The sequence below is a fragment of the Leptonychotes weddellii genome, chromosome 10 (assembly GCF_054177405.1).
Source record: "Leptonychotes weddellii isolate Sample4059 chromosome 10, ASM5417740v2, whole genome shotgun sequence".
Lineage (NCBI taxonomy): Eukaryota > Metazoa > Chordata > Mammalia > Carnivora > Phocidae > Leptonychotes > Leptonychotes weddellii.
In genome coordinates, this window is record NC_138378.1 from 50,889,197 (window position 1) to 50,911,719 (window position 22,523).

Here is a 22,523-nt window from a genome sequence, read left to right on the forward strand (position 1 = left end):
TAAATTCTCTCAGTTTTATTAAGCTTAAGGCTTAATGCTTAGGAAATGTGTAGTGATTTATTTGAAATGTTTTAAAAGATTAAATTATGAAGTTCTGGCTTCATAAATGGATTGCGAAATGGTGGAAGTCAACAAAGAAAATAATTTGATTCATTCAGTGTCTGGATGGGAAGTGACTGTTTTGGACTTCAGTAAAAGTAGCCTTTAGAATGGGAGGAGTAGAGGCTTAAATGCATTCATTAGAGAAGAATGATTAAAAATAAATGTAAATGAAGAGTGTTTTTAACTCCAAAAATTTTGTCAAGATCAATTAAGCTAACACAAGTGTAAGCAAAGAGATAATGAAGAAAACATTAGTGAAACAGAAAAAACTTAGGTTGGTTAAGAAGTCAGAAGCTGGTTCATTACAAAGACCAATAAAAGAAACAAATGTTTGGCAGATGTGATGAAGAAAAAGCAAAACACAATTAGGATCAGGAATGAAGAAGAAGCACAGTTGCAGATATAAAAGAACATAACAGATTTTAAAGCCTATATAAAAAGGACAATTTTAAGGAAACTATAAATTATCAAAATTGACCCAAGAAGAAGTAAAAGCCTGACATTGACCAATAACCATAAACAAAATAGAAGTGCTACTCAGGGCTTTTTCTTTTGAAAAAGACATTAAGGTCAAACAAATTTTAACAAGCTTTCAAGGAAGATTAACTTTCATCTTATTTCAGATCATTGAGAGATATGGGAAATTTTTCATTTAGTTTTATAAGATTAGTGGTTTTGATACTACAATCAATTAAGCTTAGACAGGAAAAAAATCATAGGCTAGTCTTACCTATCTACATAGTTGCCAAAATCTTAGTTAAATTTCTTAGTATCTGAATCCAACAATACAGTAAGACTTAAGATCAAGATGAGCTTATCCCAAGAATATGAGGATGTTTCAGTATTAGACAAATTGTTCAATGTAATTCCCTATAAGGACAGATTTAAGGAGATAAACTCCAAGTAATCTCTCTCCTGCTGAAAGAGCATACTATAAAATTCAGCACCTACTTATTGTAATGCCTTCTTAGAAAACTAGGAATAGAAAGAAACTTAACTAATTTGATAAATATTCTGTCAGGAGCTTACAGTAAACATATTTCATGTTAAAACATTCCACATGTCCTTTTTTAAATTCAAAAATAAGAGACAAATGTCTGCTATCACCACTGTTACTTCAATGTGGAAATGAAAAGAAACACAAGGAATAAAACCTAGCATGCCAGAGTCAAAGCTGATTGTTTTCACATGATATGGTTGTTTAGAAGATTCAAGAAAATCAACTCTGGCAAAGTAGGAACAAGGTGGGAGATCTTCATTCTCACCCACATTTGCAGCAGGTGTATTTCTCAAGCTCAAACTATAGTTCTAGCAGCATTTTTTTTTTTGAGATTTCCAAAAATCTCTAAAAGTTATTTCCGTATTTGAAAATGTATTTAATTGTGCGTTTGAGGAACTTTTACTTAGTCTTCAGTTGCAAATGATTAATCTGTAATTATGTTTACTATATGACATACTACAGAGACAAATATGAGAAGAATCTAATAGAATTCTATAAAGAACTTATAAGCAATAAAATGCTCAATTTAAAATCATATGCTTGTGGATTGACATCTGTATTTCATATTCCAAGATGAAAAACATAAAATCTCATTACAGATCATAATCAGCACATGAACATTTTCCAATTTATTTTGATGATAGGGGAAACTAACTTTGAACTTTAAGGAAAATGTCCCTTCCCCCAAAGAATTCCATTCTTCTAATTAGTAGACCTGTGTTACAAAAAAGTACTAAATTATTACTGTTATTTTTTAATTTTGCCAATAAAAATTTTGTGAAAATTTGTTTTCTTTCTTGTTATATAAGTACCTGTACAATATCCTCAAGTTTTTTCCTGGCCTACAAAACCTAAAATACTTACTGTTTGGTTTTTTGCAGAAAAAAGTTGTTGATCCTTACTCTAACCAGTCCATGTCATTTTAAAAGATTCAACTTTTGGGCGCCTGGGTGGCTCAGTCATTAGGTGTCTGCCTTCGGCTCAGGTCATGATCCCAGGGTCCTGGGATCAAGGCCCACATCGGGCTCCTTGCTCCGCAGGAAGCCTGCTTCTCCTTCTCCTGCTCCCCCTGCTTGTGTTCCCTCTCTGGCTGTGTCTCTCTCTGTCAAATAAATAAATAAAATCTTAAAAAAATAAAAATAAAAAAAATAAAAGATTCAACTTTTATTGTTAGATTCTCCATTTCTGCCATATCTTTGCTCTTTTCCCACCTTTTTTCCTTGTCATACCTTTTCTCTATTACACATATGTAGCAATAACAGAGTCATAAGTAGCCCCCCCATGTCTTGATGTAATATCCTTTTGCATGAGTTCTATTATGCACACTTGCCCACTTACCTACATAAACTAGATGTGGTGGCATTTGGAAAGTACCAAGTGGCTAGTTTGAGAAAGAGTCAAGGTCTAGGTTCTGGAGCAAACGGAAATGGGTTATTAGGTAGAGAAATGAGAACACATTAGGTACTTAGAATATTTATCAATTAAAATGCATGCTGTAGCTCTATTGCAAAGATCCTGCAATGAGCATAGGTAGAGTGAACCAGGCCCCAGCAGGATGAAAATGGCTGTGATGGTTCTGCTTTCATAAGCTCTGGCTTTGTCACCTTTCCATGGTACCTTGCCAAGTCAAGGACTTCACATACTACATATCAGCTCATAGAGTCACTCTTGGCTTCTGTGTAGTGAAGCTTATCTCCATAGTCTCATATGAGCAGTTCTCAAGCTCTCTTCTGTTTGAGGAAGTTTTTTTTCCTTTTCCTTTCTCACTTAAGAGAACGTACTGTAGGTACATTTATGATGATAAGTCCACATTCATGCAGTTGTATAAGAAAAAAATTACGGATTCTTTTGTTTCTTGAGTATGAATTTCCTTGTATACTTTCAAGAAAGTTATTTTATTTATTTTTTAAAGATTTTATTTATTTACTTGACAGAGAGAGAGCACAAGCAGGGGGATTGGCAGGCAGAGGGAGAGGGAGAAGCAGGCTCCCCACTGAGCAAGGAGCCCGATGCGGGACTCGATTCCAGGACCCTGAGATCATCACCTGAGCCGAAGGCAGATGCTTAACCCACTGAGCCACCCAGGCACCCCTCAAGAAAGTTATTTTAAATCTTTTCATTTTTAATACCTAGTTATAGCATTAAGATGATTCAGCATTTACTCATTATTATTGCAGATAATGTTGTGCCTAGTGTGTATTTGGCAGTCTGTTTTTCTTGGTGCGTTTTGAAGTCATGTTAATACTCTTTCTGTTTTCCTGAGAGAAGCTATGTAAAATAAACTTCTCAAGCTATTAAACCACATATGATTTGAGGGAGTAAGTATTTATTTTGCCTTTATGTTTATTTTCCAATTTAATATTTTTAGTGACTTAAAGATTTATTTTTAAATGTAGTCATTTTAATTTTTTTCTATTGCCCATGTCTTTCAGCTCCTAGAGATAATTCGTTATTGCTGCTGCGAGCAGAGTTACATTTAACCATGAAGAACTACGAGCAGGCTCTACAGGATGCCAATGCCGTTTGTCAGAATGAACCTCTCTTGACTAAGGTATTTGACTAAGGTATTAGTTGGCTTTGGAGATAATAAATGTAAGTTTATGGGATTTTCTTAAGAATAAACGAAAATGATTGTGATTAAGTACCTATACACAGTGTACATTTCCCTCATGATAGTAGTCTAAATGTAGCAATCCACTTCATAATAAGCCAACTCAGTTTAAAAGACCAAAAAGTCTCCCAATGGGATTTAGTTAAGAAACACTAATTTAGATTACTTTTAGGAGATATTTAGCTGAATAATATACCTTTTTAATAAACAAATAAATATATAAACACAATGATAAAATTGTATAATTTGTGAGTAAAGGGAAATGTTTAAAATTACACGTTAGTAAGACCGTATAATAATCATGATTAACAGTTGGGCCCTAATATGCATGGAACCTACAAATGTTGTTAGTGAAAGGATGAATGTTTTGTATGTATTTTGGAATAATTTTAGTCTGTGTTGGAAAGGTCTAATATTTCTTTCTGTGATGATGCAAAATAAGCTTTGTTAAAATAATAACGATAGCTTAAGTTGTCACTGAAGATTAAGAAGCCAAACAATAAAAGTTGTAGCTTTTTTCATGAATCTCTGGATTTTAAAACCCAAAAGAGATTTTAAAGTTTTAAGGAACTTGTAATGAAATTAACATGGATCACATGCTCTATTAGCTAGTAAGTAAAAATATTTTGTCCCTCTATATTACTGTTTATCTTTTTTTTTTTTTAAGATTTTATTTATTTATTTGACAGAGAGAGACACAGCGAGAGAGGGAACACAAGCAGGGGGAATGGGAGAGGGAGAAGCAGGCTTCCCGCGGAGCAGGGAACCTGATGCGGGGCTCGATCCCAGGACCCTGGGATCATGACCTGAGCTGAAGGCAGACGCTTAATGACTGAGCCACCCAGGTGCCCCCTGTTTATCATTTTTTGTTTTAGAAACACTGAAGAGGCATTAACCCATGTTAATAGAAAAGATGGACTTCTTTCCTTCCTTCTACCCAACCTTCCATTCTTTTAAAAAAAAAATGTTTTCAGCTTAGATTAAGTGTTAAATTGGAATTGGGGATGAGCCTAAGGATGGGAAACAAATGTTTGTTGGACCAAGCCCAGAAATCTGTTTTTTGCTTGCTTGCTTCACTAAAAATATTTTATCCTCCTTTTTCTGATGACTTTTCTCCTATGCCTTGATCTATTACTCTTCTAAAGTAATTTCTGTCAGTAATGATTGAGCCTTAATTGTTATGAATTATAAGTTTATTATTTCTGACTGACAGAAATTGTATTGCCCTATGAGGCTGTATTGCCCTATGAGGCTAGTTTCTTCTCCACAGTATTGATTTTTTGAGGTAAAAACTTGGCAGTGTGTCTTTGATGAAAGACAGACTTAGTTACTACAAAGTTACGTTGAGAATTTTAACTATAAGAGAGCCAGCAAATGAATTATTAGCTTTTGGGATTTAGGTTATGTCTTTAGGGTTTATTGCAAATCTATGGACCTCAATTCTTGATAAATGCCTAGTGAAGAACAGCTTTAGTGGAAGTATACCCTGATAAATCAATTTAAGGTAATGAAGGATGGAAATTTGTTTCCAGGTTAATGTTATAACTAAAGGATTATAGCAGAAGCGACATTAGAAAGTAAGTTGAAAGGACTGAGGGAAGGATGAAGTTGTCCAACTGTGGCTGAGATGATACAGAAGCACTTGCAGAACCAACTTCGAGTTTTCAGTTGGGGACTACTATACCAGTGTGTTTTATCCAGGCAAACTATCCTTTCAAGCCATCCGTCATGGCTGATACTGATTCACAACTTTTGGTGCAAATGGAGACAAGTCAGTGCTAACAAAATATTTGCCCATATGCAGAAATATAAATAGGCATGTGATAAGTTTGATCTTATTCAAATGGGTAAGCATACCTGTGCTTTTTAATGCTCATAGAATCCTATGCTGGTAAAATAAGTCTCAGTAGATTTCAAATTATTGAAATCTTGAAGAGTATGCTCTCTGACAATAGAATGAAAAGAGTAATTGATGATAATAAAACATCCAGGAAATCCTTAAACTTGTTATTTAATTAGATTACCTCTAAAAATCCATGGAACCAAGGAGAAATCACAAAGGAAACTAGGAACTATTTTGAAATCACTGATAATAAAAGCCCATTACATCTAATTCGTCATATACAGCTAAAACCATTCTTTGAAGGAAATTTATAACATTAGTAAATTATTAAAGAAGGTCTCAAAAGAGTGATCTGCTTCCTCCTTAAAAAACTAAGAAAAGAAGAACAAATTAAAATAAAAGGAAGTAGAAAGAAAGAAATAATATAAGAGATAGGAGTCAATACATAGAAAACAGAAAAACAATAAAGAAAAGTCAATGAAACAAAACCTGTTTTGAAAAGATCAGTGAAATTTATATACCTCACAAGACTAATCAGGAAAAAAGAGAAAAGATACAGATTACTAATATCAGGAATGAAAGAGGAGATATCATTATAGATCCTACAGACATTAAAAGGATAAAAAAGGAACAATTTTATGAACAAATTTATACCAATACATTCAACAACCTAGAAGTTAACAAACTCCTTGAAAGATACAAACTACCAGTGTTCATTCAAGAAGAAATAGAGAACCTCAATAGCCTTATCTTTCTTTAGGGAAATTGAAGTTGTAGTTAACCACCCTCCCCTCCAAAATATCAGGAGCAGATGGAATTACTGATGAATTCTATCACACATTTAAGGAAGAAATAATGCAAATCCTTCAAAGATTCTTCTGGAAAACAGAAAAGGGGGAGGAACACTTATTTCATGAGAACAGCATTATTGTGATAACAAAACCAGGCAAAAACATTAAAAAAACAAACAAACAAACTTCACACTGATACCTGTCATCATCTCATTTGAAAATCAATTTGTATTGACAGACTGAAAAAATGCAATAAATGAAGGTAAAGCACTTGATAAAATTGAATGCCCTTCATGTTAAAAATTTTGTATGAACTAGAAATAGCAGGGGATTTCCTCAATCTGATAACCACTATCTGTGAAAACCCTTATAGCAAACATCATTCTTTTTTATTTATTTATTTGAGAGAGAGAATGAGATAGAGAGCATGAGAGGGGGGAGGATCAGAGAGAGAGGCAGACTCCCTGCTGAGCAGGGAGCCCGACGTGGGACTCGATCCCGGCACTCCAGGATCATGACCTGAGCCGAAGGCAGTCGCTTAACCAACTGAGCCACCCAGGCACCCGCAAACATCATTCTTAATGGTAGGAAATGGAGTGCCTTTCTGCTAAGACCAAGAAAAATAAAAGGTGTTTGCTTTTACCACAATAAGATACTGGAGATACTAGCCAAAATGGTAAAACAAAACCAAAAACAAAAAAGAAAAGAAATAAAAGGCATACATAATGAATGGAAAGGAAAATGCAGTACTGTCTATTCACAGTTGACATAATTGTGAGGAAATCTCAAGAAATTTACAAAAAGCTTGCAGGATACAAGGTGGTATGCAAAAATGAAACCAATCATATTCTACTAAGAAACAAGAAACAATTATAAAAATGAAAATTTAAAAATAATACTATTACAATAGTTTAAAAAAACATGACATACTTAGGGATAAGGTTAACAAAGTACCTACAAAATCTATATACTGAAAACTACAAAACATTGCTAAGAGAAATGAAGTATCACTTAAATAAGTATAAATGCGTACCAGGTTCAGAATACTCAATGTTAGTAAGATGACAGATTCCCCAAAAAACAGTTCCAATTAAAATTCTGGTATTCTTCTTTGCAGAATTTGGGAAATTGGCTTTAAAATATACATATATGTATACACACACACACATTTATGGAAATACAAGGGACAGAAGAGCCAAAACAATTTTAAAAAATAAGAATGGAGTTGCAGGAAATACACTACCTGATACCAAGACTTACTATAAAGCTACGGTATTGAGAACTGTGTAGATTACTAAAACAGAAGACAGTAAAGAAATAGACCTACACATCAGTGGTGAATTAGTTTTTTACAGTAGTGCAAAGATAAGTCTATAGGAAAAGAATAACTTTCTCATTTTTTAGTAGGAGAAAATTGGGTATCTATTTGCAAAAAAAAAAAAATGAACCTCAACCCTTTCCTTACATCATATATTAAAATTAATTCAAAATGGAGCATCGACTTAAACATATAGTCTATAACTAAAGCATATCTGAAACAAAATATAAAAATCTCTGACACTTTTTGTAAAGCAAAGATTTCTTATCCAGGACACAGGACAAATTGTAAAAGAAAAAGTAAATTGGTCTTCATCAAAACTGAAAACTCTGTTCTTCAAAAGATAATGCTACAAAAACAAAACAGCAAACAGAATGGGAGAAAATATTTGCAAGACATATATCTGGTACGCCATACATCTGTATATAGCATATATAAAGAACACTTACCAACTCAATCATAATGTAAATAACCCAGTTAAGTAATGGGCAAGGACAGATACTTCACTAAAGAAGACATAGGAATATCAACTGAACACATCAAAAGAGGCTCCACATCATTAGTCATTAGGAAAATGCAAATTAAAACCTCAAGGAGATACCACTATATACCCACTAAAATGGCTTAAACTTAAAAGAATGACCATACTAAGCGTGGACGAGGATGTCCAACAACTGAAACCCTTACACAATGCGGTGGGAATGCAAAACAGTACAGAGCCACAATGGAAGACAGTTCAGAAGTTTCTTTAAAGTTAAACATACACTTCCTATGTGACCTAACAATCGTGCTCTTAGTTATTTTCCCGAGAGAAGTAAAAAGATGTTAATATAATATTTATAACAGCTTAATTCATAATAGTCAAAGACTGAAAATAACCCATAGGTCCATCAACATGTAAACAGAAGTTATCAGCAAGATGGCAGCCTAGGGGGTCCCAACACTCATTTCCCCCACAAAATCAACAAAAGCAATAAATAAACAACTATAAACCAATGAAAACAGCTCTGGGAAAGCTCTGGACTGCAGTAAAGCAGCAGTAGAAACCCTGTAGAGCCCCAAAACTAAGGGTGGCCACAAAGAAAAGTGTAGGAAGTATTTTACCTGTATCACTCCATTCCCCGGTCCAGAGCAGCTCAACACTGAGAAGTGTCCCCTCAGAAGGATTTCATCCCATGAGGTAAAGAGAACCGGAGGACTCTTGCAATCCTTGTCATCGCCATGAGCTTCTGCAGCCTTTGCTACTGAGGACCCCAATACTCTTAACCAATGCTGAACCCCGCTGATAGAAGTGCCCAGAATCCTGCCTCAGGGTCTCCTTCCCAGGGCTGGTGCTGTTGCTGTGGTGACATCTGGCCACTGGAGCCCAAGTTACTGCTATGCCCTGTTCTCCAGGACTGGAATGCCACAGGGCCTCACCATCTACAGGAAGCAGAGCTGCCTCTGTGTTGTCGCCCCCTCCCTCAGTCTGAAGCCCTGACGCTGACCCATCGTTTCAAACCTGAGCGTCTGCTGCTCTGTGCCCTTCATCCTGGGTCCCAAGTGACAGCTTTGACCTGCTGCCACTGGGTCATGCTGCCATTGCTGTGTATCCCACCCCCGTGGTCCTGAATTGGGGTACCTCTGTGCCCTGTTATCCCTGGGCTATCTGTTGATGCATCTCTCCCCCTCCCCATTATCCCCCTAAACTCATGTCACAGCAAGGAGCTCCAGAGACCCAGATCCCGGTTCCATGGGTGATCTGCACACACTCTTACCTCTCAGATACTACTGTCACAGCAAGTGAGTCTGTGTCCCAGACCATGGGCTGAGGTAGTTCTACCTGTCACTGAGCCTGTGACCCCAGCTTCTCTGCTGCTGTGAAGGCCAGCACACCAGCACTGTCGCCAACACCCATGGACAAAGTACAACAGGAGGATCCCAGCAGGCTTTCCCCCCCAACAGCCCTAGCCATCACTGCTGTCACAGACACCCGCAGGAGGCCCACAGTCTCGGCTGTTAAGGATTCCCACAGCCTTGGCCAGTGTTGGACGCAGTTGCCAGATCTGCATGGACACTATGCTACCGCACCCTAGCCAGCTGGTGCCCTTGCAGCCAACTTGAGATGAAAATCTTTCCCCCTCGAATCCACATTGTCCAGACAGAAAACCAGCAAGGAAATAATGGACTTGGACTATATTTCAGGCCAAATGGATCTGATAGATACATACAGAATATTCCACCCAAGAGCAGTAAAATATATATTGTTTCAAGAGCAAACAGAACATTCTCCAGGATGGATCATATGTTAGGTCACAAACAAGTCTTAACGAATTTAAGAAGATTGAAATCTTATCAAGTATCTTTTCCAGACACAATGGCACGAAAACTAGAAATAGTAACAGAAAGAAAGCTGGAAAAATCACAAATATGTGGAAATGAAACAACAGACTTCCAAACAACCAATGAGTCAAAGAAGAAATCAAAGGAGAAATAAAAAAATCTTGAGACAAAGGGAAATGGAAACACACATACCAAAACTTATCGGATGCAGCAGAAATAGTTCTAATAGGGAGGTTTACACCTACATTAATAAAATAAAGATCTCAAACAACTTAATCTTATTCCTCAAGTAACTAGGAAAAAAAAAGTCCAAATTTAGCAAAAGGAATAAAAATTAGAGCAGAAACAAAATAGAGACTAGAGAGACAACAGAAATGATCAATGAAATACATGTGTGATTTCGTTTATATGAAATTCCCAAAAAGGCAAAACTCTAGTGACAGATCAGTGGTTCCTGGACTTGGAGAGAGGTTAGGATTGACTTTGAAGGGCATGTGAGAACTTTCTGGGGTGATGGAAATGTGCTACATCATGATGGTGGTTGTACTTACACACTGTATGTATTTGTCAAAAGTCCTATATTGTACCTTTAAAGTTGGTGGCATTTTATTATATATAAATTATACCTCCATAAGTCCATCACAGAAGAGAATAGGGAATATTTATGAGATGAGAAAGCTCAGCAAATTTTTGGAATGCAGGTGAATGGATGAAAAAGCAGAGAACATTATAGTTCAAATGGGAGCTGAGCTCATGTCCTAATGCAAACTCCAGAGAAGATTCAATTTAAGCTCTTGGGAAAGGAATAAGAAAGGAGGTTTGCTTGACATGCCAGTTCACTCCACCATGCAGAACAGTAGTGGGGCAAAAAAAAAAAAAAATCATAATGCCCCGCCTCCACCTCCTGCAAAGAATTTGGACAAACTGCTTGGGGCAAGTGTGGCTGCCAATGCATGCAGCAGGTTCCCCCCTCCACCCCGCCCTAAGTAAGCCCCTCTAAATCCTGATGCATGGGGCTCCCTGCCTAAGGCCTGGCTTCCCTACCACACACCTGAAAATAAAACCTCTCAAATAGATCTCCCTCATGTAGATGAAGGATCCAAAAAGTCTTCTATTCAGCAATGAAGTCTATGAAGTCAAGGTCTGGCTCAACATGAGACAAAACCAGTTGGAAACAGTACATCTTTTTAAAATATGAATGAAGGGGTGCCTGCGTGCCCAGATGCTTAAGCATCTGCCTTTGGCTCAGGTCATGATCCCAGGGTCCTGGGATCAAGCCCCGCATCGGGCTCCCTGCTCGGCGGGAAGCCTGCTTCTCCCTCTCCCACTCCCCCTGCTTGTGTTCCCTCTCTCGCTGTGTCTCTCTGTCAAATAAATAAATAAAATCTTAAAAAATATATATATGAATGAAGAAACAGGGATTAACAAGAAAAAATTCAATAAAATAAAGAAGAAAAAGACTAAAATGCATGATCAGGACTGACCCAAATGGAAATATAATACATGAATTGATAAAACAAATTATAATGTTTACAATGATTTGAGAAAATACTGCATTCACCCAAAAAAAAAAAAATTCTGGTGGAAAATACTGATCCCATATTGCACTTTGTTTATTTCTGTTGTAGTAATTTGTATGTTATGCTTTGTGTTATAGGTATTTCTTGTCATGTCGGTCTTCTCTCACAAGACTATGCTCTTTGAAGACAGGAACATGGTTGTGATCTGTGATGACTGAGTGTATTTAAAATTGGTAGATAGTCACTTCTCTTACTTAGCATGGCCCTTGAAACTGCCTTGGGCTTAAATTCCTAGTCTGGTGACTCCTGTGTTCTGCTTATAGATTGTGTTTATGAGATATTCGGGTTTCCTCAGGTTCCAAGGTAGTAGAGCTAGAGCCATCCTTGGGGGGTTTTTGTTTATTCTAGCTGATATGAAAATTCAGTAGTTCTAATGAGTTTTTTTCGGGGCCCTTTGTATGCAAGTATATAATCACACTTTTTAAAAATGTGTGTCTTGTCTTTTGATGAATCCAGGGGCATCATATGAAGGCTCAGGCTCTTTCTGGATTGGGAAGAAGTAAGGAAGTGTTAAAGGAGTTTCTCTACTGCCTTGCTTTAAATCCTGAATGTAACTCAGTGAAGAAAGAAGCACAGAAGGTGATTTTCTTTAAACGAATTCTTTCTTAAGTCTCATTTATATAGCCTTTATGTCCATGCTGAGAAATTCCTGCATGTGAAATAAACAAATAATATAGTTCTGAATATTCATGACAATGTGATTAAAAGCACACAGGAATGATCATGAGTTTCATGATCTTTCATCCAGGGATAAAGCACAATGTTTCATGAGACAGCTTTGCACAGCTCCGTTCTGCTGGGATAATGACATGGGCTAAGGAGGCAGGGTCAATGTGTGAGATTAGTGGAGGCAAAGTGAGTTTTATTAGAGTTGTAATTTCAAGCATTATAGTTTGTATAGGAGACCTATAAAAGACATTGTGATAATATACAAAATATAGCAGTTCAGCTGGAAAGGTTGACTTGAAATTGCCAGCAAAGCTTCACCAGCATGATGCAGGTCTTTAACCCAGTCTTATTAGAGGTCATTGAGTCACATTTACTGTGGGAACCCATCCCATATATAAGAGCCTGTACAATAGTTAGTCTTAGCACTTCCAGTGACCACGAGTTCTTGTTTTTATGTCAGTGTTTCCCTATTTTAGCACTATTCATTGCTGACTTCTTTCATACATTTACCTTGCAATTTCCACTTTACAGGCTAGTTTTATTTTCTGGAGCAAGAGGGAATGAATCTGTTCTTCCTCCTCCATTTTAAACCACCTTAGATATTTGAGATTGGCTGTTATCTTTGCCCTAAGTCTTTCTTTGGACTGAACATCCTTTTCTCATGGAACAAGGTTGTAAGGTTTCCTCCTCTGGATGCATTCTAGTGTACCTCAGCATCCACATCTGACAGCGACATGAGGGGAACTTTTACCTTCCCTTGTGTTCATATCATGAAGCGTGTTTGTTTATTTTTAGCCTAATACCATCACACTGTTGGCTCCTATTAGAACCTGGGTTAGGGGTGCCTGGGTGGCTCAGTTGGTTAAGCGACTGCCTTCGGCTCAGGTCATGATCCTGGAGTCCCGGGATCGAGTCCCGCATCGGGCTCCCTGCTGGGCAGGGAGTCTGCTTCTCCCTCTGACCCTCCTCCCTCTCATGCTCTCTGTCTCTCATTCTCTCTGTCTCAAATAAATAAATAAAAATCTTAAAAAAAAAAAAAAAAGAACCTGGGTTAGCCCAAACACCTAGATCTTTTTTTGTTTTCAGTGAGAACTTTCTAGCAATACTTTTGATCCTTGTATTGTGCAGTGGATTGGTCTTTGTTAATGCTGTCAAATTATCACTTCTGGGTTTTGGCCGTTGTTTCAACTTGTCAGAATAATACTCAATCTTAACATCGGCTCTTCTATCCCTGCCTGCTTTGTCCCACCTGCAAATTTCACAAGAACCTTAAAACGTATCTCAACTGCTCTTTACAACAGCTTAAGAAATTCAGCCTGAGCTCAAACTTAAGCGGATTTACAAAGGTCCCAGGGCCAGAATCTAGGCCTGGTGATGCTTGGGGTGCTTCTTGTCTGTCTGGTGCTATTTCAGATATGATGTTTTTCCCTGTAGCATTCTGTGAGGGGTAGATACCTTCTATCTCAGTGCCCCAACACTGCCAGCCTGTTGATGCTCGTGAAATGTAATCTCCCAGGCAGCCTTCTGCTGCTGTACTGGAGCCCCCCAGAGCCAGTGCTGAGGACACTGATGTCCCTGCTGAGTGCTGTTCCTTCTTGATACAGGGGTCATGGGTACTGGTGCACTGATCTGTCACATGAAGAACAGTGGCAGGTTCTTTATTGGGTTTCGGTCACTCCTTTATACCTCTCTTAAGCCTTTGGATTCAGCTGAGTCCATGAGGTTTGGCAGGACCATCGAGTGACTGGTAGTCACTTCCCACCACCACCAGAGGCTAGTCCATGGCTCTTGAACTAGAATTATGGCTCTTCACCCGAGCTTCCTTTGAAGTTCTTTACTAGGCGGCTCTTCTGGTTCTCTTGTAAGTTGAGCAGTTCCTCTAGGAATATCTCAGTTGTGGGTGATCACAACTTGGATTTAATTTAGGATCCCCACAACCTCTACACCCCACTTTTCTCTCTTAACCATGAGACTTTTAAGGATGACTTTCTGTAGCAGATATATAAGGACCAGACAGAAAGAACTGGTAATACTCATATTTTATAATTGGTAAGACTAAGCTGGAAAGGGACTGGTAGCTAAACTGCCTAAAGCATTGATTATGGTTCCAGAAACTTGAGTTTTGAAATAGTGGCAGTTGGAATATGGTAAATATTCTTTTCAATGTGTTAGGCCTATTTGGCCTTAGAGTTTCCTTTGGATCTTTAAGACATATTATATATTCTTCAAAAGTGTTTTAAAATTGCTTTTTTCTTCTTGGAAATTTTATAGGTAATGTGCGAGGTGTTTTTTCCAGCTTCAGAAAATGTGCCTCAGAATTTGACATCTTCCATCCAAAGCAGAATATTGAACAGCAGGCTAAAGGCTCAGTGTGCCAGCCATGTAAACACCCAGCCTCTGGAAGAAGGTGGTAGTGCAGGGGGTTCTAAGGTATGAAGTGCATGTGTTTGTCAGGATTATCTTGATTAAGCTTTATGTAATGCCTTAATTTTGAACACTTACAAGTTATTCAGACTGTGGCGTTATGTTAGTTGGAAGTACTTCTCAAGACCGGTTCTAGCTCCTCAACCTGAAAGTTTTTAAGTTTTAAAGGAAGCTGGTGGAAGTAATGAAAATGATTGAAAGAAACATGTAGAAACGTTCAGGACATCACACATTGAGAACCCCAGGCATCAGGAGACTCGAATTTATTTTGGCTTGGAGAAAAGAAAACAGAGGGTTGGTTTGCATATATGAAGATTGATGTTCAGTTGATCTGTCTCAAAAAGAATTATTCTGTATTTTACCATGGGAAGTGTAAAGCTCGTCTTGGAAGTTAATAGATGAAACCAATCATGAAGGAAGAGCATAAGCCCTCTTTTTTCCAGAGATTTCTAAGAAAAGCTACTACATGAATATTGTTTTCTCTTATGCTATGATTTCTTTAATATTCAGGGTTCTTTTTTCCTACTTAACCAGAATCCATCTGAGAAATCTGATGTGTTTAGAAATACCAATTCTTCAGTTTTGTATTTTACACTGGGTCTGCACTTTGAAGAGGATAAAGAAGTGTTGGAGAGTATCCTTCCAGTAGCACCCAGCACTAGTTTAAAGAGACAATTTCCAAATGATTTGGAGGATGTGCATGACCTGAATGGCCCTGGGAAAATTCCCAAGAAAGGTCAGTAAGTTATTTTGTCATGGAGTTGTATGACTCCAGAGTGATAGAATGTTAGATAATATTCAATATATTTAAAAAAAAATTTTATACGGATAGTTTAAAATTAATAATGAAAGGAATATATCAGCTTTATGATTATAGAACAGTTTAAAATTGTTAATCCTACAAAAACTTCATAGTCAGGAATAGGGAAAATTTAGTTATAACTTTAACTTTTATTCATGCTCACTGTCCAGATAGATTATTGTTATATATGCTTAATCTGATAGGAACTATTTCTGCCCAGCATGATTTGTTATATTGGTGTAACACATTTTAGCCAGAGGAAATGCAGATGCTGCATGCTCTTGTCCAGATGAGCAATGTTAATTATAGCATTTTAAACTTTTTCAGAGGCAGATTCCTCACCTCAAAGGAACATGACCTCTAACATAGGAGAAAGTCCAGAGCTCTCCATAGATGTAACTGACTTTGAGTGTGCCCTTTGCATGAGGTAGGATGACAGAGAACCTGTGCAACTGTTTGAAAACCTCATCCTTTCTGAATTGGATATCCTAAACATAATGGGCTTTTTATTTTCAGAGAAATTACGTATACCTTAGTAATAAGTGATTTATTTTCAAAAAATTTGATAAGGAAAATCTCAATGGAAATGGATATCTGTAATTTCTACAGCTGTAAGGGAATTATCTTAAGGAATTCTTAGAAAATAAATAGATTATTTGAAAATCTCTTCTGGACATTTTTGGCTAAAAACTCAGATATATTTTCCAGGTTGCTCTTTGAGCCTGTCACTACACCATGTGGACATACGTTTTGCCTGAAATGCCTTGAACGCTGCCTCGACCATGCCCCACATTGTCCACTGTGTAAAGAAAAACTCTCAGAAGTAAGTATTTCTTCTGAAACAACAGGACCGTTCAGCCACTCCTCTCATCCCTCAGTAGATGCTCATTTCTGGGGTTGGCTTTGCTTCCACTACCCATTTACTAAAGAAAGTTGGATTTCTCCAGTCAAAGATAGGTCTTTTTCCTATCTGATTTCTCAAAAAGTACACAAGGGAAGTTTAGATGCAGAAACAATTAAATGTCAGGGAAATTTTCAGGCATGAATTATAGTTGAGATATACTGAAAACAGGTAACATAATTGGAGCTCTTACAATGTGTTAGTTATAAATAGTTGAGATAACATTACTGAGTCCTCGCCATATGTTAATCCTAAAGGGTTGAGATAACATTATGGCGCACTTAATACGTGCCAAGGATTCTTTCCTTTACCTCATCTCAAGGTGAAGTCATATTGCAGTACTCAGTTTTGCATGGGATCGAAGACTTGATCAGTTCTGACTACGGGGAAATCCCTTTGGTGTGCTGTCAGTTGTGTCTTTTGTCTGTAATCAAAGACAGTAGTACTTAAGATTCCATGGAGGGAAGCTATTTAGTTATGTCTAACTCAAAAATAAACTGTTAAATCCATCCTTAGGTATGGTAAATACAATGAACAACACTTAAAAGCTTTTAAAGCTCTTCTGATCAACTTTTCAAATTGTGAATATGTATCAACTCTCTTGGGCCCTGGTGCCACTAACCTTCCACGAAGCAAGTTATTTAACCTCTTGTGGGGGGGAGGGGGTTTTTAATCCATAAAATGATACTAATTCTATTTGCCTTAATTACTCCTAGAGATTAAACTCACTTAATGCATTTTAAGTGGGACAAAGTGGTTTTTTAAAGATTTATTTGTCTCTTTTTAGAGAGAAAGAGAGTGTGTGCGTGTGCGGGTGTAAGCTGGGGAAGGAGGGCAGAAGGAGAGAGGGAGAGAGAGAATCTCAAGCAGACTCCCCGCTGAGCGCGGAGTCTGATGCGGGGCTTGATCTCAAGACCCTGAGATCATGACCCGAGCCGAAATCAGAGTCAGACGCTTAACGGACTGAGCCACCTAGGTGCCCTAGGCTAAAGCGGTTTTTTTAAAACAAATGTCCAGTAAAATTTATTTTTGAATTTGATATGGTAAAGGAGATATTATACTTATGTGAATTTTTGAATAATTGTAACATAATTCACTGCCAAAGTGTGTTAAAATAAGTTATAATTGAGACCTTTCTAAATCATTCTATGTATATACTTGCTTTTTTAAATTGCATACATGCTGGAACTCTCTAAGTTAATCAGGGCTCTCATCATGAATATGATTCATTGTACTATGTGCCATGTGTCATGATGACAGTGCTTTCTGAGTAGCAGTTTCCTCTGGCAGTTCCTCGGCAGGTCCATTGCACTGTGTTTGCTCTCTCTTCTTGCTAACGGCGGCATAGCATCTGGCCTGTTACCTTGTCGTACCCATGCTTGTCTGGGCTGGTGGGCCTGGAGGTGGCTTGTTGATTCTCAGACAGTAAAATGCATGTCTTTATGACTACTGTGTGTAACACAGACCCTTTGTTCACTTCCATGTTCAGTGCTCTCTGGTGGGGGGCTGTGTGGATTAGTGCGTTGAGGTTGGCGCTATAATATAAGCTCCTTAGGGACAGAGAGGACTTCTGTCTTGTTTTCACTCTGTCTCCAGGGGCCAGAACACACAGAGGAGGTTCAGGAAATCCATTCTGAATGAATGATTGAATGAACAAGTGAATGGTTAAGTGCAAGTTCTGCATAGATTGCCAGTGCTGCAGAATTTGGAATATAACGAAACCAACTAAAATTAAAAATCATTCCTCTCTCTTTCTTTGATGCAGAAACCCCTTCATGAGCTTAGACTTTCTCACATACATTATTATAAACACGAATCATCAACTATCTAGGTATGCACAGAAGTCTTGGGTAACGTAATGCCAAGTAAAGCAAATTATATTACTCTTCAGTAAATGGTGCCATAAACTAACAGTATAAAATATGGATGTCATTAATAATACTTACTGTGAATTAAGTTAAACTTGTTTCTGCTGGTTCTGTTACCGAGGGCCTCAAACACAGTTGTGTCCCCGAGGCTGAACTCCTAGTTCTTAGTGACAGCAATACACGTAGCTTGTTTCACACAAGCTAAAGGGAGACATGGCAGTATGTCTAGGACTTGCCCAGATGTAACTGTTAGAAATCTGTAGCGCAAACCCAGAAATGCAGCATGTTAACAAAGCAACACCCTCACATTGAGACCTACCAGTCCCACGGTCCTGGTGCCACGTGGCTCTACACCAGTCCCTTAACCCCTCTGAGACCCCTCTTCTTTATTAGTACATTGTAGACGATACTTCTGGGATAGGGCTATTTCAAGGCCTAACTTCATTTATATGAAACATCTGTAATTGGTACCTGATATATATTAGGACGTTAGGGAAAAGAGCTGTTATTTGCAAATTCATATGCCTAAGATAAAAGTGGTGCACACACACACACAGAGTAATATAGATCTTCAGCTACATTTGACCCTTCCAGCCACCGGGATCCTGGCTCATTTTAATTCAGTTTCCACCTATTTCCCTTTACATCCAGCTCTAATTCCTTGGTCCCTCAGTCCCTTTCCCAATCCAAATAAAGTCAACTCTGCCTTTCGCACATGTCCATTTAAGTAACAAAGCAAAGCTAGAGAAAAAGCCACAAAATTGGGAAGATTGGTTTCAGTTTAAATTCACAGTCTTAAATCTTAGACTCAAAACATTAGTAGTCATTCTTACTATGCTTCTCTAGTAGCTTCAATTTTCCACTTTCTCGGGTGATTATTTCCCATTTCTCTTCTTTCGCAACATATCCTACTCACTTCCTCTCCCTTCCCTAACATTGTGATACATGATTGAGAATGCAGAAGCCAGCAAGGCTGGGATTCACTCATCCTTCCTCCAGATGATGAACACCTTCTCCTACCTTTTTCTCAGATGGGAGGAACTGCCCTGCCCCTGTCCCTACCCCAGGCTGGCTGACCTCCCGGCTCTCCATCCCCATCCTTTTGTCTTCCCGGAGACTCTATCCCTCTCCTCCCTTGTTGACCTTTACTACTGGGGACAGAGAGCTCTGTACTCTAGAATTAATTACCATGTGGTATTATTTAACATTTCCTTTTGTTACAGTTGTTGGCAAGCAGAAATTTTAATATAACTATTTTGGCCGAAGAATTAATATTTCGATATTTATCTGATGAACTCTCTGATAGGAAGAGAATTTATGATGAAGAAATGACAGAACTGTCAAAGTAAGTCCTCATGTTGTATGTACTTGGTTTTGAGTTCAGATTAAAGAAGGAAACCTCTGCATTCATAGCTTTATCTCAGGTTTTTATCCCCCCCTTGGCAGAGAAATTAGACCTAAAAATAGAAAAAAAAATTAATTGCAAAGAGTTTATGGAAATTTGATTGAAAGGGGTCATAAGAAATATTTCAAAAGTGTGTCCTCATGGGGCCCCTGGGTGGCTCAGTCAGTTACGTGTCTGACTCTTGATCTCAGCTCAGGTCTCGATCTCGGGGTCATGAGTTTGAGCCCCATGTTGGACCCCATGCTGGATATGGAGCCCACTTTAAAAAAAAATTGTGTCTTCACAAAATTATGTAGTTGCTTTTTGTATCTAAGTAAGTGGTACTGAATTTTTCAGAATTGAAAAGGCACAGTATATAGAAACAGGAGGGAAAACAGGTTTACCCCTTGAAATAGTCTTGACAGGTGTATTTATCTTTTAAAGTGATTAGAGTTGTGTGTTGTAGCAAACTTTAACTATTGAGGTCTTATAATTCTTCCACTCTTTTTTATTCAGAACTCATTACCTTTGACTACTGTGTAGTTTTTGCTTTTATCAGAACTTTTTTCTCTTCTTCTTATTTATTTTTACTGAGGTAAAATTGATGCATAGCACTGTATGAATTTCAGGTACGTAACATAATGCTTTGATATTTATATATGTTGCAAAATGACCACCACAATAAGTCTTAACGTCCATCACTATACATAGTTAGCAAATTTTTTTTCTTGTGGTGAGAACTTTTAAGACCCATTCTCTTATCAACTTTCAAATATGCAGTCCAGTATGATTAGCTGTAGTCACCATGCTGTGCATTACATCCCCAGGACTTACATATTTTGCAGCTGGAAGCTTGTACCTTTGACCCCCTTCACCCATCCCCCACCCCACCTCAGCCTCTGGCAAACACCAATCTTTTGTCTGTATCTATGAACTTGGTTTTGTTTTTTTTTTAAGATTCCACTTGTAAGTGAGGTCATGCAGTATTCATTTTTCTGACTGATTTCACTTAGCATAGTGCCCTCAAGGTCATTAGAACTTTTTTTTATCATAGTCATAAGCTATAACTTTTTCCAAGTAAGTTAATACAATTCAGCATGTTCTGTCTCATCAAATTAAATAAGACCGGCTTGGCAGGAAACCTGGTAAGCTGAGAACTTTCTCATGAGGTGGTCCTTGGCTTCCTTTCCCCACTAAAGACTGAGACAGGCCTGAGGGTTTTATGTTGTAAATGAGAAAATTGAGGTTGGCTAGCTTTTTCTATATTACAGTGACTAATATTCCCTTTTGTTTCTAACTGCTCCTACTTCTAAGTTTACATTTTCCCTCACCCAACAGTCTGACCAGAGATGTCCCCATCTTTGTGTGTGCCATGGCCTTCCCCACGGTCCCGTGTCCACTTCATGTCTTTGAGCCCCGCTATCGGCTTATGATAAGAAGATGCATGGAAACTGGCACCAAACGGTTTGGCATGTGTCTATCTGCTGAGCATGCAGGGTAAGAACTCTCAGCATTCAGAGGGTCCTAAATAAATACATAACTTGTTATTTTTCTCGAAGAACAATTTAAGATGATGTTGAAAACTTCCGGTAGCTCCCATTACACAACAAGGTCTAAGTGTGAGGCTATCTATGATGTGGTCCCAGCCTTTTTTCTAGCCTCATCTCCTACTCCTTTCTTTCATACATCATACTTGCTAGTCCACTACCATATTATTTGCCTTTCTCTAAATACAGTTCATATTCATACTTCTCTCTGCCTGTAATTCTCTTCTAGTTCATCATCATGCAAACAAATCCAGTCTAACTTTTAAGGTCTAAAAAATTTGCTAAAAAATTGAAGCCTCCACCTACACAGCCAGACAAATTTCAGTCTTATAACAACCCCAGCTCTTAAGTTTTTACCTCTCCTCGTTGTACATCAAATTGGCAGGCAGCTCCCCTCCATGGCTGCTCTGGAGACTCTGGGTCCTTCCCATCTGTTGGCTTCCTTATCCCCTAGGGCTTTGTCATTACTGCATGGTTATGATAAGGTCACTACATGCAAGTTGTAGCTGGTAGAAGAGGCACATATGCTCTGGAAGGATTCTGGAGAAAAGGGATACATATCACTGTTGCTCACACCTACTGCAGTGGAGGCTGGGAAATGTAGCCCACCCATGTGCCCAGGAAGAAAGGGAGAATGGATATGTAGGACTATCCACTAGTTTCCACCATATATACCTAGGAACAGATCTTTTTTTATTTTTTAAAGATTTTATTTATTTATTTGACGGAGAGAGCACAAGTGGGCAGAGAGGCAGGCAGACTGAGAAGGAGAAGCAGGCTCTCCCCTGAGCAGGGAGCCCGACGCGGGGCTCAATCCCAGCACCCTGGGATCATGACCCAAGCCGAAGGCAGACGCTCAACTGACTGAGCCACCCAGGCCCCCCAGAACAGATCTTTTTAAAGATATGTATAGGACCTTTATGGAAAAAAATCTACAGCTTTATTGAAAAATATTCAGGAAGATCTAAATAAATGGAGAGAAATACCATATCCATGGATGGATGCATAGACTTTGATGTCATAGAAATGTCAGTTTTACCCAAATTAGTCTATAAATCTAAAGGAGTTTCAGTCAACATTCCAAAAGGGGTTTTTCATGGAATTGTTCAAGCTGATTTTTAGAATTATTATGGAAAAGTAAAAGATCAAAACCGTGATAGTTTTGAAGAAGTCAGTTGAGTAAGAAGAGAGAACACTCTGATAATAAACTTAGAAGTCCTGGTAAGTAGATCACTGGAACAGAATATGGAGATAAGGAACATATCCGCTCATTTATGGACCCCATATTTACATATAATTTTGTGAGAAAAGGCAAGCTGCTCACTTAAAAAGTGCTTAGAAAATTAGTGGGCAGTCCAGAT

At 38.0% G+C, this 22,523-nt stretch overlaps 1 protein-coding gene across 1 annotated transcript in view; it reads left to right on the forward strand.

Annotated features, from left to right (window-relative positions):
* Nucleotides 1–3,484: 3,484 nt before the first annotated feature.
* The window catches only part of LONRF2 (LON peptidase N-terminal domain and ring finger 2), a 42,608-nt gene continuing 23,569 nt past the window's right edge, over nucleotides 3,485–22,523 (forward strand). Inside the window, exons 1-8 of the mRNA XM_081833426.1 lie at nucleotides 3,485–3,653; nucleotides 12,024–12,146; nucleotides 14,508–14,666; nucleotides 15,195–15,396; nucleotides 15,790–15,889; nucleotides 16,171–16,285; nucleotides 19,455–19,576; nucleotides 20,954–21,112. Of these exons, the coding sequence (XP_081689552.1) occupies nucleotides 3,585–3,653; nucleotides 12,024–12,146; nucleotides 14,508–14,666; nucleotides 15,195–15,396; nucleotides 15,790–15,889; nucleotides 16,171–16,285; nucleotides 19,455–19,576; nucleotides 20,954–21,112 (1,049 nt within the window). The 5' untranslated portion in view covers nucleotides 3,485–3,584. The remainder of the gene's footprint in view (nucleotides 3,654–12,023; nucleotides 12,147–14,507; nucleotides 14,667–15,194; nucleotides 15,397–15,789; nucleotides 15,890–16,170; nucleotides 16,286–19,454; nucleotides 19,577–20,953; nucleotides 21,113–22,523) is intronic.